The sequence below is a fragment of the Ovis aries genome, chromosome 22, assembly GCF_016772045.2.
Source record: "Ovis aries strain OAR_USU_Benz2616 breed Rambouillet chromosome 22, ARS-UI_Ramb_v3.0, whole genome shotgun sequence".
Taxonomy (NCBI): Eukaryota; Metazoa; Chordata; class Mammalia; order Artiodactyla; family Bovidae; genus Ovis; species Ovis aries.
In genome coordinates this window covers 17,070,839-17,087,498 of record NC_056075.1, presented here as the reverse complement: position 1 = coordinate 17,087,498, position 16,660 = coordinate 17,070,839, and the positions used below count along the sequence as shown (strand labels likewise).

Sequence of the window (16,660 nt, the reverse complement as noted above, 5' to 3'; positions counted from 1 at the left end):
CATGACCACAAGTATTCACTGAGAACACAGAGCCTGAGTCTGTCATGGATTTTGCCTCCTAAGCCATCTCCCTCACCAATGATGCAATAATGGACATATAAAAAGGTCAAATCAAGAAGGCAATCACATACTTTTGGAGCTGGTAAACAAATAGCACAACCAAGATGTCATGAGGCTTCAATTGTGAGTGAAGTTTAGCCAAGAGAGCCAGCATCACTGAATATTTAAAGTCAAGAGACCATTGACAGTGAGATAGTATCAGCCTTCAGTGCTGACAAAGGGACTGCTGTGCACAGCCCCACTGAGTTGAATGTGTGTGGCAAACAGATGCCAGTGTAACATCCAGGCCTCTGCTATAGAGCAAATGATTTGAGAAAGTGGCAGTAGTTTCAGAGGCCTGGCATATGCACCCATCTTTCCAGGCTCAAAGTTTAGTATATTCAAATGCAAAAATATATATACTTCTGCATATGTATTTCAGGGTTTCCATAATATGTCACTGCCCACACATATGTATGTGTTTATTAGCACACTGGTCTCTGGGCCCTTGAAGATTTATTAACTATAATTCAAATGAAAGTTTAAAATCAATGTATTTACAATAAAAACTTAAACTTACTGTATGTTTTTAAATTAATGGCCTAAATAATGAATATATTACAAGGTATTAGTGAGGTATTCATGTCTTTGAAATTGAACTTTGATTAATTTGAAAGGAAGCAGAAATAAATCACAGCAGAGTTAATGACCCTAATTATTTTTAATGATACACACACACACACACACACGCACTAGCTCTTCAAATGTGGAAATTTCACAAGAAATCTATACATCCACGAGTTCATTTCAAGTTACTATATTCAACACATGTATGTGGTCTCCAGGGACTTTTAAAAAAATTGATCTTTAAATTGATTTCTTTTTAATATTTTAGAGATGAGGAACAAGCCTTCGCCAGAATCTTTGACTTCCAAAGTGCTTCATACAGAGCTGTCTAGTAAAGTTTATTATTTTGGTGATAGTGATAATAATGGAGTAAGAACAAAGAATGCAGTGTTCAGTAAACAAAGAGTTCATTGTTTCCACAAGGAAACAAACAGTAGGAAACAGAGACAGTACTGGAGTTATGGAAACCAACAGTATATCACAGATCTGGATGTGGTGAACAAAGCATTTGTCTCTGTTAAAATACAGATTTAATCAGTTTGCTGAACAATCGTAAAGACAATTATCTTTCCACCTCTAATTGATCCAAGGCATTCTCTCCTCCAGAATAAGCATCCGCTACCATTTTACTCACCTAGTTCAATGGAGACTGACTTGCTCCTGGGCTTCCAGAACCTCAACTCCTACTGCTCTGATTTACCATAACTCCCCTTTCCCTCTGCCCCATCCAGGGACCCTAAAACACATGTACACACACACACATACTCAGGGGTTTGAGTTACCTTAACATTTTCTGGCAGTGCTTTGTTCTGGGTCAGCCCCAGAGCGAGCAACGCTATCACAGCGATGATGCAGGAGAAACCAAGGATGCTCAGTATGTTTTTAGAGCAAAATACCTTCAGTTCAGATTCTAAAATCAAAAGAAGAAGAGAAAACATCAGTAAGAGATGACCAGACATTGGTTTTCCTCCCCTTTCTGTATGGCCTTGTGCTGGCTTTCTGGAGACAGCAAAGAAGATAAAAGGTGAACTTTATCCAAGGGGCACTTGCAAAGTAATTGGGTAAAAGTTAAAAAACAAAAGTATGTGTCTGTACTGTGATGAGGGCCAAAACTGAGTGAGTGGCTGCGGTAAGGAGAATGGGCAGAATTAGGTCAGTGATGAGATACAAGACAAGAAGGGAAAATCCCAAACGGGCAGCTTGTTTACTGGGTCATATAGATCTACCTATATGGACTTCCCTGGTGGCTCAGACCGTAAAGCGTCTGTCTACAATGCGGGAGACCCGGGTTCTATTCCTGGGTTGGGAAGATCCCCTGGAGAAGGAAATGGCAATCCACTCCAGGACTATTGCCTGGAAAATCCCATGGACAGAGGAGCCTGGTGGGCTGCAGTCCATGGGATTGCAAAGAGTCGGACACGACTGAGCGACTTCACTTCACTACTTCACATAGATCTATCAAGGTTAAAGCAAAGATGGCTTTCCTCATTTTTAAAATCTACCAAAATATGAGCACAGTATTAAAAAGTATTCAGAAAGTATCACCAAACAAACATCAAAGTCCCTCTGCTTCATGACATTTCCTGGCTTGACCTTCAACTTCAACCACCCTTACATGTTAAATAACTGTAGGTAATAACATAGGGACTGTGGAGTTTTAAAGATTTCATCATTTGTATTATTTTATCTATCTTGTAAATACTTTCATCATCACAGGCCATAAAAACGTTCCAGAAGGAGAATTCTATAAAGGGCAAATTTACTTTGAGCAGGATAAACAGAGCCTGCGGCAGTGGTGAACTCTCATCCTTCCACTCTAGCTTCCCAAACTATCCCCAAACCTTTTCCGAAGCCTTTGGGGAAAAAGGACGGGGTCACGTTAAAGAAAAAAAAAAAGCATGTGGAAATGAGATGGGCTCTCCAAAATAGTTTGCACTTCTCTAAGACAGAAGGCAAGGGATTAAAGCAACTGAAAGAGGAACTTGAGTCCCCTCCTCCTCTTTCCCTCTTGCTCAGCAGTGGCAGCTACGCCAACACAGGAGCTCCTCCTTGAGCTCGTGAGCACAAGCTTGGACTTAATCCAAAGGGTGGTGATTGCTTGGGTCTCCAGTCTGCACCTACCTCTAGAACCCTGAATCAGTCTGTTTTCATCAAGCCAAACAGTACAAAACTTAGGGGGGAAAGTTCCAGCAACACCATTATCTACTTCTTCCAAACAAAGGAACAATGAATGACATTCACAATAAATGAAATGTCCCCCTCCTCCCTTCCCGAAGGAACCTCAGTTTTGTTCGGATGCCTGCCGCTCCCCAAGCACCTCATACACCTCCTGGGAAGGGGCTGACTGTTCTGCATAATCTTCCCTCTCCAGTAACTGGTTCAACAGTGGGCACATACCCCCAAAACAGCCTGTGAGACCCTGGAGGAAGACTGCTGGGACAAGCCTAGGAAAAGAAAGGAAGCATTCTCTCTTCTTCGTCAGACATGGTCCAGCCAATGATGGTAGAGCAGAGAGATGGAAAGAATTTGAGTTCTTGAAGCATTTTGAGCTGCTGAAACAACTTATCCTGATCTGATCCTCTCATGAGACTCAAGCTTTGATCCAATTAGAATGATGATTTAAATACCTTGAAGCTAAAACATCCTGATACAACTGTGACAGGAATGTCCTTTTTGCTGCCAGGGCTGTGGGATCTGGAAAAGAGCCCCTTAGCTAATTTTACCTATCTTGGTTCCCAAAGTGGTGATACTGACAAACACAGCTTATAAATAGCACGTGTTTTAGATGAAAAATTACAAATCTAATCTAAAAATTGCACACTGCAACAATAATTCTACTATAACAGAATTGTGAATACTCCCTCAAACTGTTCAAAAGGTCTACCTATTCTTTTGTTTCTGTAAATATGACAATTTTGATTATTTCATTTTCCTTTCATCCATTTGGGTGTAATGAAAATGACCAAAAAGGTCCCTGCTCGTTGGAATTGGCATCTAGTTGGGAAGATAGATAAGTCTGATTGAAGATAGAAAGATAGATAGAAGATAGAAAAGAAGTCTGCAGATAAGGACTTCAGGTCATGAAAAGTGTGGAGGAGAAATTCAAACCAAGAAATGTTATAGAGTGACTTGCAGCAGAGATGGGGTGGGGAGATGAGACTAAGGGTCAGGAAAGGCTCTCTGAGAAGACAACATTTAAGCTTAGACCTTAAAGGTGAGAAAACACCAGTTATGAGAAGGAGAAATAACATTTTAAGAAGAGGAAGCACAAGCTGAAAAAGCCCTGAGATGGAAAATAGCTTGAAGTGAATCTGTTTCTTCCTTTTTCAAATGAGAATATTTACTAAATCATTATTATCACTGAACAGTTGAAAGTGTACTTTTCCAGGGAACCCTCCTACACTGAGGGTGGGAATATGACTTGGTGCAGCGACTATGGAGAACAGTATGGAGGTTTTGCAGAAAAATAAAAATAGAATTACACGGGGAGCAAGACCATCCCCAAGAAAAAGAAATGCAAGAAAGCAAAATGGCTGTCTGAGGAAGCCTTACAAATAGCTGGGAAAAGAAGAGAAGACAAAACAAAGGAGAAAAGGAAAGATATACCCATTTGAATGCAGAGTTCCAAAGAATAGGAAGGAGAGATAAGAAAGCCTTCCTCAATGATCAGTGCCAAGAAATAGAGGAAAACAATAGAATGGGAAAGACTAGAGATCTCTTCAAGAAAATTAGAGATACCAAGGGAATATTTTATGCAAAGATGGGCTCAATAAAGGACAGAAATGGTATGGACCTAACAGAAGCAGAAGATATTAAGAAGAGGTGGCAAGAATACACAGACGTATACAAAAAAGGTCTTCACAACCCAGATAATCACGATGGTGTGATCACTCACCTAGAGCCAGACATCCTGGAATGTGAAGTCAAGTAGGCCTTAGGAAGCATCACTATGAACAAAGCTAGTGGAGGTGATGGAATTCCAGTTGAGCTATTTCAAATCCCAAAAGATGATGCTATGAAAGTGCTGCACTCAATATGCCAGCAAATTTGGAAAACTCAGCAGTGGTCACAGGACTGGAAAAGGTCAGTTTTCATTCCAATCCCAAAGAAAGGCAATGCCAAAGAATGCTCAGACTGCCACACAATTGCACTTATCTCACACACTAGTAAAATAATGCTCAAAATTCTCCAAGACAGGCTTCAGCCATACATGAACCGTGAAGTTCCAGATGTTCAAGGTGGTTTTACAAAGGGCAGAGGAATCAGAGATCAAATTGCCAACATCTGCTGGATTATCAAAAAAGCAAGAGAGTTCCAGAAAAATATCTTCTATTTTATTGACTATGCCAAAGCCTTTGACTGTGTGGATCACAGGAAACTGTGGAAAATTCTGGAAGAGATGGGAATGCCAGACCACCTAACCTGCCTCCTGAGAAGTTTGTATGCAGGTCAGGAAGCAACAGTTAGAACTGGACATGGAACAACAGACTGATTCTAAATAAGAAAAAAAGCACATCAAGGCTGTATATTGTCACCCTGCTTATTTAACTCATATGCAGAGTACATCATGAGAAACGCTGGGCTGGAGGAAGCACAAGCTGGAATCAAGATTACCGGGAGAAATATCAATAACCTCAGATATGCAGATGACACCACCCTTATGGCAAAAAGTGAAGAAGAACTAAAGGACCTCTTGATGAAAGTGAACGAGGAGAGTGAAAAAGTTGGCTCAAAGCTCAACATTCAGATAACAAAGATCAAGGCATCTGGCCCCATCACTTCATGGCAAATAGATGGGTAAACAGTGGCTGACTTTATTTTTCTGGGCTCCAAAATCACCGCAGATGGTGACTGCAGCCATGAAATTAAAACACATTTACTCCTTGGAAGAGAAGCTATGACCAACCTAAAAACAGCATATTAAAAAGCAGAGACATTACTTTGCCAATAAAGGTCTGTCTAGTCAAAACTATGGTTTTTCTAGTACTCATATATGGATGTAAGAGTTGGACTATATAGAAAGCTGAGCACTGAAGAATTGATGCTTTTGAACTGTGGTTTTGGAGAAGACTCTTGAGAGTCCTTAGACTGCAAGGAGATCCAACCAGTCCATCCTAAAGGAAATCAGTCCTGAATATTCTTTGGAAGGACTGATGTTGAAGCTGAAACTCCAATACTTTGGCCACCTGATGTGAAGAGCTGACTCATTTGAAAAGACCCTGATCCTGGGAAAGATTGAGGGTAGGAGGAGAAGGGGACAACAGAGGATGAGATGGTTGGATGGCATCACCAACTCAATGGACATGAGTTTGAGTAATCTCTGGGAGTTGGTGATGGACAGGGAGGCCTGGCGTGCTGCATTCCATGGGGTCACAAAGAGTCGAACACAACTGAGTGACTGAACTGAACTGAACTGAGGATCCCACAATCCTACTCCTGGGCATATAATCCAGAGAAAACCATATTTCAAAAAGATAAATGCACTCCAATATTCATTGCAGCACTATTTACAATAACCAACATATGGAAGCAACCTAAATGTCCATCAATAGATGAATGGATAATGAAGATGTGGTATATATAATGGAATATTACTGAGCCATAAAAAAGAACAAAATAATGCCATTTGTAGCAACATGAATAGAATTAGAGATTATCTCACTAAGGAAGGAAGAAAGAGAAAGACTAATACCATATGATATCACTTCACGTGGAATATGAAATATGGCAGAAATGAACCCATCTACAAAATAGAAACAGACTCACAGAGAACAGACTTGTGGTTTCAAGGAGGAGGGGAGAAAGGACAGTGACGGTTTGGGAGTCTGGGGTTAGCAGCAGCAAACTGTCACATTTAGAATCGATAATAACAAGGTCTTATTGCATAGTGCACGGAACCATATCTAGTCTCCTGGGATAAACTATACTGGAAAAGAATATTTTTTAAAAAAGTATGTATTGTATAACTAAGTCACCTTGCTGTACAGCAGAAATTAGCACAACACTGTAAATCAACTATACTCCAATAAAAAATAATTTAAAAGAGAAAGTATACTTTCCCACATTTGCCCAGCTTTTGCAGTGATATCCATATTATTAGAATATATTCAAGTCTTTCATCACATTAGTCTTATCGAAGATATGATAACAAAAAGGACCTAAATCAGAGAGGAAATTTAGGAATTTTTCAAAAGCTGTATTATCAAAAAAAGAATGACTGTTTTTCAGGTGAACTAAGTTACTTAGGAATAATTAAAATACTATGCTTTCTATGAACTATGCAGATAGTTTTCAGAGGTCATTATCACATGGGAGGAAGCCAGGTTCTTAGGAAGTGGTTTACCAGATGTGGGGGCTTCCCAGGTGGCTCAGTGCAGTAAAGAATTCATGTGCAATGCAAGAGATGCGGGAGACACAGATTTGACCCCTGGATCGGAAAGATCCCCTGGAGAAGGAAATGGCAACTCACTCCACAGTATTCTTGCCGGGAGAATCCCATGGACAGAGGAGCCTGACAGGCTACAGTCCACGGAGTTGCAAAGAGTCAGACATAGACTGAGCAAAACAGCAGACATGGGGGTCCAGAGGTGGGCTTATCTAAGACATCTCCATAAAAGGGAGCCACTTGTCCTTCTTCCTAGGCCCCAGAGCTCTTTCAGATGTCATGTCTGCTACAGTCAAGTTCTATTATGGAAAATTTACAATGACTGTGTCCCCTTGAAAAGCTCCTCATTTCCCTTGTGGATAAAAGGAACGTGGTTTGTAACATACAATGTGAAATTATATTTTAAAAAACAATTTCAAGAAATATTTTTACCAAAAATATCTTAACGATGAAGTGTTATATTGCTTTGAATTTTCCCACTATCCTGAGTAACTTAAGACTGCCCCTGCCCTCTTATTCCCTTCCTGTCACAGGATGACTGAGAAAGTTTCTCTGTTTCGGCTAAGAGCCAGGTAGAAATGTCAATTCTTCACTTGACAGAGACAAAACTGAAGGAAACCGAAGCTTTGACAAAACAGGCTGATTTCAAGCCAATTAGCTATGTCAGAGGCAGAAAAGCTGATTCTTTTTAACTCTAACAGAAACAGTTATCATGACATCCAGAGCTGGCATCCTATTAAAGATTAAAATTATGTAATTTGTCCTTAGTCAAAATTCTGCAATACAGAGAAATCCCAGCTTCTCTACTTTATGATACCAAAGATGTTTTATTTTAAAATTTCACTCTATTAGTAAGAAAGATTTGGGGTGTTGGCAGATGTGGTGGATTTTAGGCAAAAAAAAAAACAACAACAGAAGTTTTGCTCTGCAGATTCAGTGTGACGCATTAGATTCAAATCGTTTCCAATTTCTGAAGGGTTACATCCAGAACAAAACAGCCAATACAGATGAGCACTGGAGAGTGAGCATCAGTGGAGTGCTGTGGTCCCTTCCTGTGTTTACATAGCGCAGTGATGGGACACTCACTGAAGCTCAGGGGACTGGTCCTAATCTGACTTTGCCATTTCTCCAGCTCCTAGAGTCTCTGCCCCTTCTCCGCCTCTTCCTTCCTTTCCATTGGGGAGTTCTTGGTGACACATACTTAGATTGTTCTCACATTCAGGGGCTTTAAGATCCTTTCTCAGCTGCTTCATTCCAGGTCCCTTAGACTCAGTCTCTTCTATGGCAACATCCCTCCCTCTGTTCCAATCACCACCGCTTCTCTATAATAGCCCTTTCTGGTATCTCCCCAATTCTTTTTCCTATCAGAATCCATCCTTCATGCACCTGCAGAATTCCTCCATAATTGATATTCCCAGGGCTCTGCCTGATTAAAAATGAAGGTAGTTTCTTTCTGATTGCCAGATGAAAACCTCACTGTCTACCCAGCCCTCTCAGCCCTTTAGAAATTTAAGCACTTCGCATCTCACCATTCCAATAAGCAGATGTGTGTGTCCGAGATCATACTGCCTGACATTACAACCACCAGACTGTATGCTCCCTAAGTGCCACGACTTTTTTCTGGTTTGTTCATTGCTATAGTCCTATTTTGAATGAATAAATGAATTTTGGATGCTGATATTTTTCAACATGAGATTTCCTTCAGCTGGAATCCTATTCCCCTCTTTCTCCGCCAAATCTTTTCCCTTGTCACGTTCAAAATCAAGCTCAAATAGAGGCTATGCTTCCCTCCATATGCCTCAAAGCTCAATGGTTCCTGTACTCCTCTCTTCACGTGCTTACCTCTAGATATTTAACGGATTGGCCTATTTTGGTTTGGGAGTTCTGTAGTTGTTATTTCATCCATTGTTCTATTAGTCAGCCAACAATTATTTATTCAGTGCATTACACTATTCACTAGACCTGCCTGAGGCTAAAGTTACATCAGTGAACAAATGTTTCCATTTCATGGTGCTTATATTCTAGTTTGGAAAAATAAAACAAGTAAAGTTTATAGAATGTTAATAATTATAAGTGCTAAGAAATGAGAAGAGGCAGGTAAAGAGGCAGCGCTGAGTGATTAGGAAAGACCTGAGATGGTGATATTAAAAGCGATAAGGATAAAGAGCCAGCAAGCACACCACTTAGCCGAGAGCATTTAAACTGGAACTGCAGGTACAAAGGCCCAGGGGTGGAACAGCACCTGGGCATGAGGCCAGTGTGGCTGGAAGAGTGAGGAAGGGGAAAAGAGTGAGAGATGGTCAGGGGTGGGGTCACTGGGTACCTTGCTCATAGGGCTTTGCAGGTTCTGGTGAGGGTTTGGTCTTACTCTTAAGTGATCTGACTTCCTTCTAATTATTGGTATAATTTATCTTCAGCACCATGGTAAACAAGGGACCACCAGGGACCTTTGAAGACCCCGAAGAAGGAGGGTGTGGTCTTTTAGGTGGCAGGTCTCTGCCTCTTGTAATGAGGAGCTGAGGCACCCCAGTGAAGTCAGCTCTCAGGACAACCACTTAGTCAAGTTCGGACAGAGCCTGGCTCTGCTAGAGTAGAGCCTGTGCCAAGACCAGGGCTGGGAAGACATGGCCAGGAGGAATAAGAACCACATCGTGATAGATCTTCTCTATACCTTCTGTTCTCGTTGGTAGCTCAGAGCTGCTAAATCTTCGCGGAGAGAACATCCTTATGAGGGGCCTCCAAACCAAAAGTCACCTGGATCCATCACCCCAAAGCCAAACTCCACAGACTTCTGAGGGGTGGCTCAAACTGGAGCACAGTCCAGACAACCTCACCTTTACTCAGTGTCTAATCCTCCAATTCCCTGCATGCAAGATGACACATAATAGTACGGACTTCATAGGGTTGCTAGGTGAGAGTCAATGAGCTAACAATACATAACAACCTACAAAAGAACCCTCGCTGTATTCCAGATTATGTTCTCAGCACTCTACACACAGCAACTCATTTAACCGTCACAACACTCCTTCAAGGTACATCAGCTTCCTATGGCTGCCACAACACAACAAATTACCACCAATGTGGGTGACTGACAACAACAGAATTTTATTCTCTCACAATTCCAGAGGCTAAAAGTCCAGGATTAAGGTGTCAATGGGGCCAAAGGCTCTGGAGAGATTCCTTTCTTGCCTTGTCTAGCCTCTGGCGCTCCTGGCATTCCCTGGCTGTGGCTACGCCGTCCACTGTCTACCTCTGTCTACACATGACCTTTCCCCAGTCTCTGTGTGCAGTAGATTTCCCCCTCCTTTCTCTTTCTTATCTACCAGTCTTTAGATTTAGGGCCCATACTAAAACCAGAACGACCTCAAGATCCTTAACTACATCTACAAAGACTTCATTTCCAAATAAGACTGCAGTATCAGGAACTATTATCCTCACTGCTCTCTCTTTACAGGTGAGGAAACTGAGTCATAGGTTAAGTAGATTGCCCAAAGTTACACTGAAATAAACGTAGGGACCAGGAACTAAAGTCAGGCATTCTGGGTCCAGAAATCAAGATTTTAGCTACCACTCTACTCAGACGGTAAAACATCTGCCTACAATGTGGGAGACCCGGGTTCGATCCCTGGTTCAGGAAGATCCCCTGGAGCAGGAAATGGCAACCCACTCCAGTATTCTTGCCTGGAGAATCCCATGGACGGAGGAGCCTGGTGGGCTGCAGTCCATGGGGTCGCAAAAAGTCGGACACGACTGAGCGACTTCACATTCACTTTCACTACCCTATACCATGGGCTTCCTCAGTGGCTCTGCAGAAGCCTGCAGAGAATTCGCCTGCAATGCAGGAGATGCGGGTTCGATCCCTGGGTCAGGAGGATTGGAGGAGGGCACGGCAACCCACTCCAGTATTCTTGCCTGGGAAATCCCATGGACAGAGGAGTCTGGCAGGCTGTAGTCCATAAGGTCGCAAAGAGCTGGACACGATTGAAGCAACTGAGCACACACTCTACCCTACACTCTATGACTGTGCCTGCTGTGCGGTACAAATGCTGAATGTGGGAGCCAATCCCACATTATCCAGAAGGGAGCGAACCATGACTGACTTTGAGGATTTGGCTGAAGGGGTTGTCTGGACATCAGACAACGTCACACTTTTTCAAATATAGAGTCTTTTGGTCCCTGATGGTCAGAAGCTAGCAGCTAAGAGACAGAGGCTGGGATTATGGTTCCCAGGGAGGTTAAGGGACTTGCTCAAAGTCATACAGCTGGTAAGCGGCAGAACAGTGACTGGATCCAAGTCTCCCGACTCCGCTCCACTGCCTCAACTATTGTCCTGCATTAGAGACGCATAGCAGTCACTCAGCGTCATTCTTTCTTGGCTGAAACAATGCAAAAGAACCCAAAGTTCTGTTCAAATAGATCTTAAATTTCACCCCCACCCCATATTTTCCCAATGAATACATTCAGAGTCAGTTTGAAGATAAAGCAGTTTACTTTGGTGAGGCTTTTCTCCTGCCTGTTTTTAAGTCATGGAAGTCAGTGTAATGCCAATAGATAGGCAAATGCTAAAAGTGCACTTCAAGGCCTCAATGATGGTCAATCAGTTAAAGGGTAAAAAGTAAAGGAGGGGAGGGGAAGTCAGATAGACACAGAGAACACGAGAGGAAGGGAGACGGCGGGGGGAATAGAAAGAGAGGTAGAGAGAGACAGGCTAATAAATACCCAAGTCCAGTTCCACGGATCTCTTGAACCACAGACTTCAGAGAAAGTTATATGTGCCTAGTCGCTCAGTCGTGCCTGACTCTTTGCAAACCCACAGACTATAGCCCGCTAGGCTCCTCTGTTCATGGGGATTCTCCAGGCAAGAATACTCGAGTAGGTTGCCATGCCCTCCTCCAGGGCATCTTCCCAATCCAGGGAATCCATCCAGGTCTCCCACATGGCAGGCGGATTCTTTACCATCTGAGCCACCAGGGAAGCCCTCAGAGAAAGTTACTTGACTTGTTTATAATCCTTTGTTTTTGCTCTTTGAAATGTTACTTAGCAGGTTAGTCTCAGTTCACTGTGCTTTAGTTAGAAAAAGAATGCATTTATCCTAACAAAGTAGCCTGGTTGATCCTGAGTGGTCCCCGAAGAGGCTCAGTTTTGGGTGGGAAGAGCCCATTGGGTGATCTTGGGCAGTGGAACCGGGGTTGGGGAACAGAATAAGCTCTTCCTGCTAGTCAGACTCAGCCAACCTCAAGCTCATCACCCAACCATTCTTGCTGTGGGCTATGCTCTTCTCAGATTGGTAGCAAGTAACTGATTGACTTTGCACTGGTGTGCCTGACTCTAAAACTGTTAATAACTGCAAAAATCAAAGAATAGCAGAGGATCTGCGCATGGGGAATAAGGAAACAAAGGAATCCCCTTCCCTTTCTCCTTCTTACTTCCTCCCACCACACCACCTACCTCCTCACCCACCCTCTCTGGCCTTTCCTGAATTCTTTTGCCCATAGACTGCATGGAGAACAATAGATCTTTGTGGACGTCGTGGATTCCCACATTCAAGTACAGAGTTGTTTCCGGCAGAGTGATATCATTGAGATCACAGACAGGAATTCCCTGTGACCCAGCCAACAAGGATAATAACCACGTGTATTGATGGTCTCTGCAATAAACACACTGCTTCCACTAAACAAATCCTCTTCCATATCTGAAATTGAAGAATTGTGCTCTGGGGATACTATGCTTTCTCAAATCAGCTGCATTTGTCAACAAGCCTTGGTTATGCTGGTGAGAAAGACAGAAAATCTGTGCTGGCTATATATCACTAGTGTGGGAGTCAAAGTGGGGATGGGGTGAATTGACTCACCCAGGTAGCCCAGCCTCACAGCCCGCCCCTCCACCCCACCCCCACCTCCGTCTTCTGCATCTCATTTGTAAGTTATCTTATTTCTACCTCCTCATTTTTTCACTTATGAAGTACAAAAGTCAGAAGCAACATAAAAATATTTCTGCAACAAAATATGCCATAAACAAAATAAAAATGACAAACTGAGGAAAATGTTTGTAACAACTATGAAATAGTTGGTTTCCTTAATATATGAAGTCATTAAAAATCGATAAGACAATGATCAAGACAACCCCTCAGAATTACCACAAGTCAATACCAGAAAAATAAACAATCCAATCAAAAAGTGGAGAAAAGACCTAAACAGACATTTTTCCAAAGAAGACATACAGATGACTAACAAACACACGAAAAGATGCTTAACATCGCTCATTATTCAGTTCAGTTCAGTTCAGTCGCTCAGCCATGTCCGACTCTTTGTGACCCCATGAATTGCAGCACGCCAGGCCTCCCTGTCCATCACCATCTCCCAGAGTTCACTCAGACTCACGTCCATCGAGTCCGTGATGCCATCCAGCCACCTCATCCTCGGTCGTCCCCTTCTCTTCCTGCCCCCAATCTCTCCCAGCATCAGAGTCTTTTCCAGTGAGTCAACTCTTCGCATGAGGTATCCAAAGTACTGGAGCTTCAGCTTTAGCATCATTCCCTCCAAAGAAATCCCAGGGTTGATCTCCTTCAGAATAGACTAGTTGGATCTCCTTGCAGTCCAAGGGACCCTCAAGAGTCTTCTCCAACACCACAGTTCAAAAGCATCAATTCTTCCGCGCTCAGCCTTCTTCACAGTCCAACTCTCACATCCATACACGACCACAGGATAAACCATAGCCAATGCAAATCAAAACTACAATGAGATATCACCTCACACCAGTCAGAATGCCCATTATACAAAAGTCTACAAACAATAAATGCTGAAGAGGGTGTGGAGAAAAGGGAGCCCTCTTGCATTGTTGGTGGGAATGTAAATTGATTCTGTCGTTATGGAAGACGGTATGGAGATTCCTTAAAAAACCGAGAATAAAACCACCATATGGAGGGATTGGGGGCAGGAGGTGAAGGGGACGACAGAGGATGAGATGTCTGGATGGCATCAGTAACTCGATGGACATGAGTCTGAGTGAACTCTGGGAGTTGGTGATGGACAGGGAGGCCTGGTGTGCTGCGATTCATGGGGTCGCAAAGAGTTGGACATGACTGAGCAACTGAACTGAACTGAACTGATGACCTAGCAATCCCATTCCTAGGCACATACCCTGAGGAAACCAAAATTGAAATAGACACACGTATCCCAATGTTCACTGCAGCACTATTTACAATAGCTAAAACATGGAAGCAACCTAGATGTCCACCAACAGATGAATGGATAAAGAAGCTGTGGAATTTATAAACAGTGGAATATTACTCAGCCACAAAATAGCACATTTGAGTCAGTTTTAATGAGATGGATGAATAAGTCAGAAAGAGAAAGATAAATATCATATACTAACGCATATAAGCTGAGTGCTGACAAATTGATGCTTTTGAACTGTGGTGTTGGAGAAGACTCTTGAGAGTCCCTTGGACCGCAGGGAGATCCAACCAGTCCATCCTAAAGGAGATCAGTCCTGAGTGTTGATTGGAAGGACTGATGTTGAAGCTGAAACTCCAATATTTTGGCCACCTGATGCAAAGAGCTGACGCATTTGAAAAGACCCTGATGCTGGGAAAGACTGAAGGTGGGAGAAGAAGGGGACGACAGAGGATGAGATGGTTGGATGGCATCACCAACTCAACGGACATGAGTCTGGGTAAACTCTGGGAGCTGGTGATGGACAGGGAACCCTGGCATGCTGCAGACCATGGGATCACAAAGAGGCAGACACGACTGAGTGACTGAAATGAACTGAACTGAACTGAACGCATATATGTGGAATCTAGAAAGATGGTGCCAAAGAATTTAACAGACATAGACAACAGACTTATGGACATGGGGAGAGGGGAGGACGGGGTGAGTTATATGGAAAGAGTAACATGGAAACTTCCATTACCATATGCAAAATAGATAGCCAATGGGAATTTGCTGTATGGCTCAGGAAACTCAAACAGAGGCTCTGTATCAACCTAGAGGGGTGGATGGGGAGGGAGATGGGAGTGAGGTTCAAGAGGAAGGGGACATATGTATACCTACGGCTGATTCATGTTGAGGGTTGACAGAATACAACAAAATTCTGTAAAGGAATTATCCTTCAATTAAAAAATAAATAAATTAAAAAAATTAAAAAGGGCAAAGAACATAAATAAGTAATTTAAAGAAAAATAAATACTGTCAACATGTTAGAAGCATGTACTAAATGTACTAAATGAAAAATGAGATACTATTTATTACTTATCAGAATAACAATGTTTTTTAAAGTTGATATTAACAAAGTTTTTTAATATATAATATTACATACTTATTAGAATGGCAAAAAAAATGCAATGTTGGCAAGGATGCAGAGCAGTTGGAAGTCTTATACACTGCTGCTGGGGATGCAAAATGGAACCGCCACTTTGGAAAGAATTTGGGAGTTTCTTATGAAGTTAAAACACACACGTGTGTCTGCATGTGTGCGTGTGCGCAGGTGTGTATGCTAAGTCACTTCAGTTGTGTCCGACTCTGTGTGACCCCATGGAATGTAGCCCACCAGGCTCCTCTGTCCAAGGGATTCTCCAGGCAAGAATGCAGGAATGGGTTGCCATGCCCTCCTTGAGGGGACCTTCCTGACCCAGGGATCGAACCCATGTCTCTTACGTCTCCTGCATTAGCAGGTAGGTTCTTTACCACTAGCACCCCCTGAGAAGCCCCTTGTTAAAATATATACTTATCATATAACCAGACAGTCCTACTCTTAGCTATTTACCCAAAAATAGTGGAGATGTGTCTACACAAAAACCTGTACCTGATTATTTATAACAGTTTTATTCATCACCCCAAACTCAAAACAACCCAAATGTGCATCAGCTAGTGAAAGCACAGAAACTGTGATTCAACAGAATTCTATTCAGCAACAAACAGGGTATAAACTATTCATGAGCGCAACAGCATGGATGGATCACAAAAGCGTTATGCTGAGTGAGAGAAGCCAGACTCAGAAAACTGTGCATGATTTCATTTATATGATATTCTGGAAAAGGCAAAACTAACGACAGAAATCAGATTAGCAGGCAGAGGTTCAGGGACAAAGGACGGACTGAGAAGTCCACGAGGGAACTTTCAGCAATGCTGGATGCATTCTGCATCTAGACTGTGGTGGTAATTACAAAACGACAGACATTCGTTAAATTCTCTTTCCTCTCCCCCTTCCCTCTCTTTCTTCCTTCTTTCTTTTCTACTAATTAAAAATTCTTAGTAAAAATTCCCCAAAACCTAAAGGTTCTGAGTTGAAGAGAAAGAATTTACAGAGAGTTTCCAGTTGGGATTAAAGCGATAAAGATGCTAGGAGCCTGGAAAGTGGGCATCGGGTAAATGGGAAGAGATGTGTCTGTGATCTGATGTCACCTTTGCTGATTCCCTGCCCTCTCTACCATCCTGCCAGCCACTCACTAACGTAAGCAGTCCAAGCAGCCATCTCTGGGTCCCCATTCACTCAGTCTTCCCAGATCAATGTCATCTCTTTTGTATTCTTTACAGAAAAATTGCCAGATCTCATTTCACCAGGCTTTGGGTGGATTAAAAGCTTTATTCTGAGGGAAATTTGGCATCT

General features: G+C 42.5%; 1 protein-coding gene across 6 annotated transcripts in view; it reads right to left on the bottom strand.

The window, feature by feature from the left end:
• The window catches only part of LOC101107489 (ectonucleoside triphosphate diphosphohydrolase 1), a 203,407-nt gene that overhangs the window by 145,731 nt on the left and 41,016 nt on the right, over window positions 1–16,660 (bottom strand). For 5 of the 6 annotated variants that reach the window (XM_027960446.3, XM_060405071.1, XM_012102653.4 and 2 more), the window contains exon 2: window positions 1,449–1,576. The exons of the other annotated variant lie outside the window; for it this stretch is intronic. Coding sequence is in view for 2 of the 5 variants with exons in the window: in XM_042239022.1 (XP_042094956.1) it covers window positions 1,449–1,576 (128 nt within the window). In the remaining 3 variants the exon portion in view is untranslated. The remainder of the gene's footprint in view (window positions 1–1,448; window positions 1,577–16,660) is intronic. 6 annotated transcript variants of the gene reach the window in all.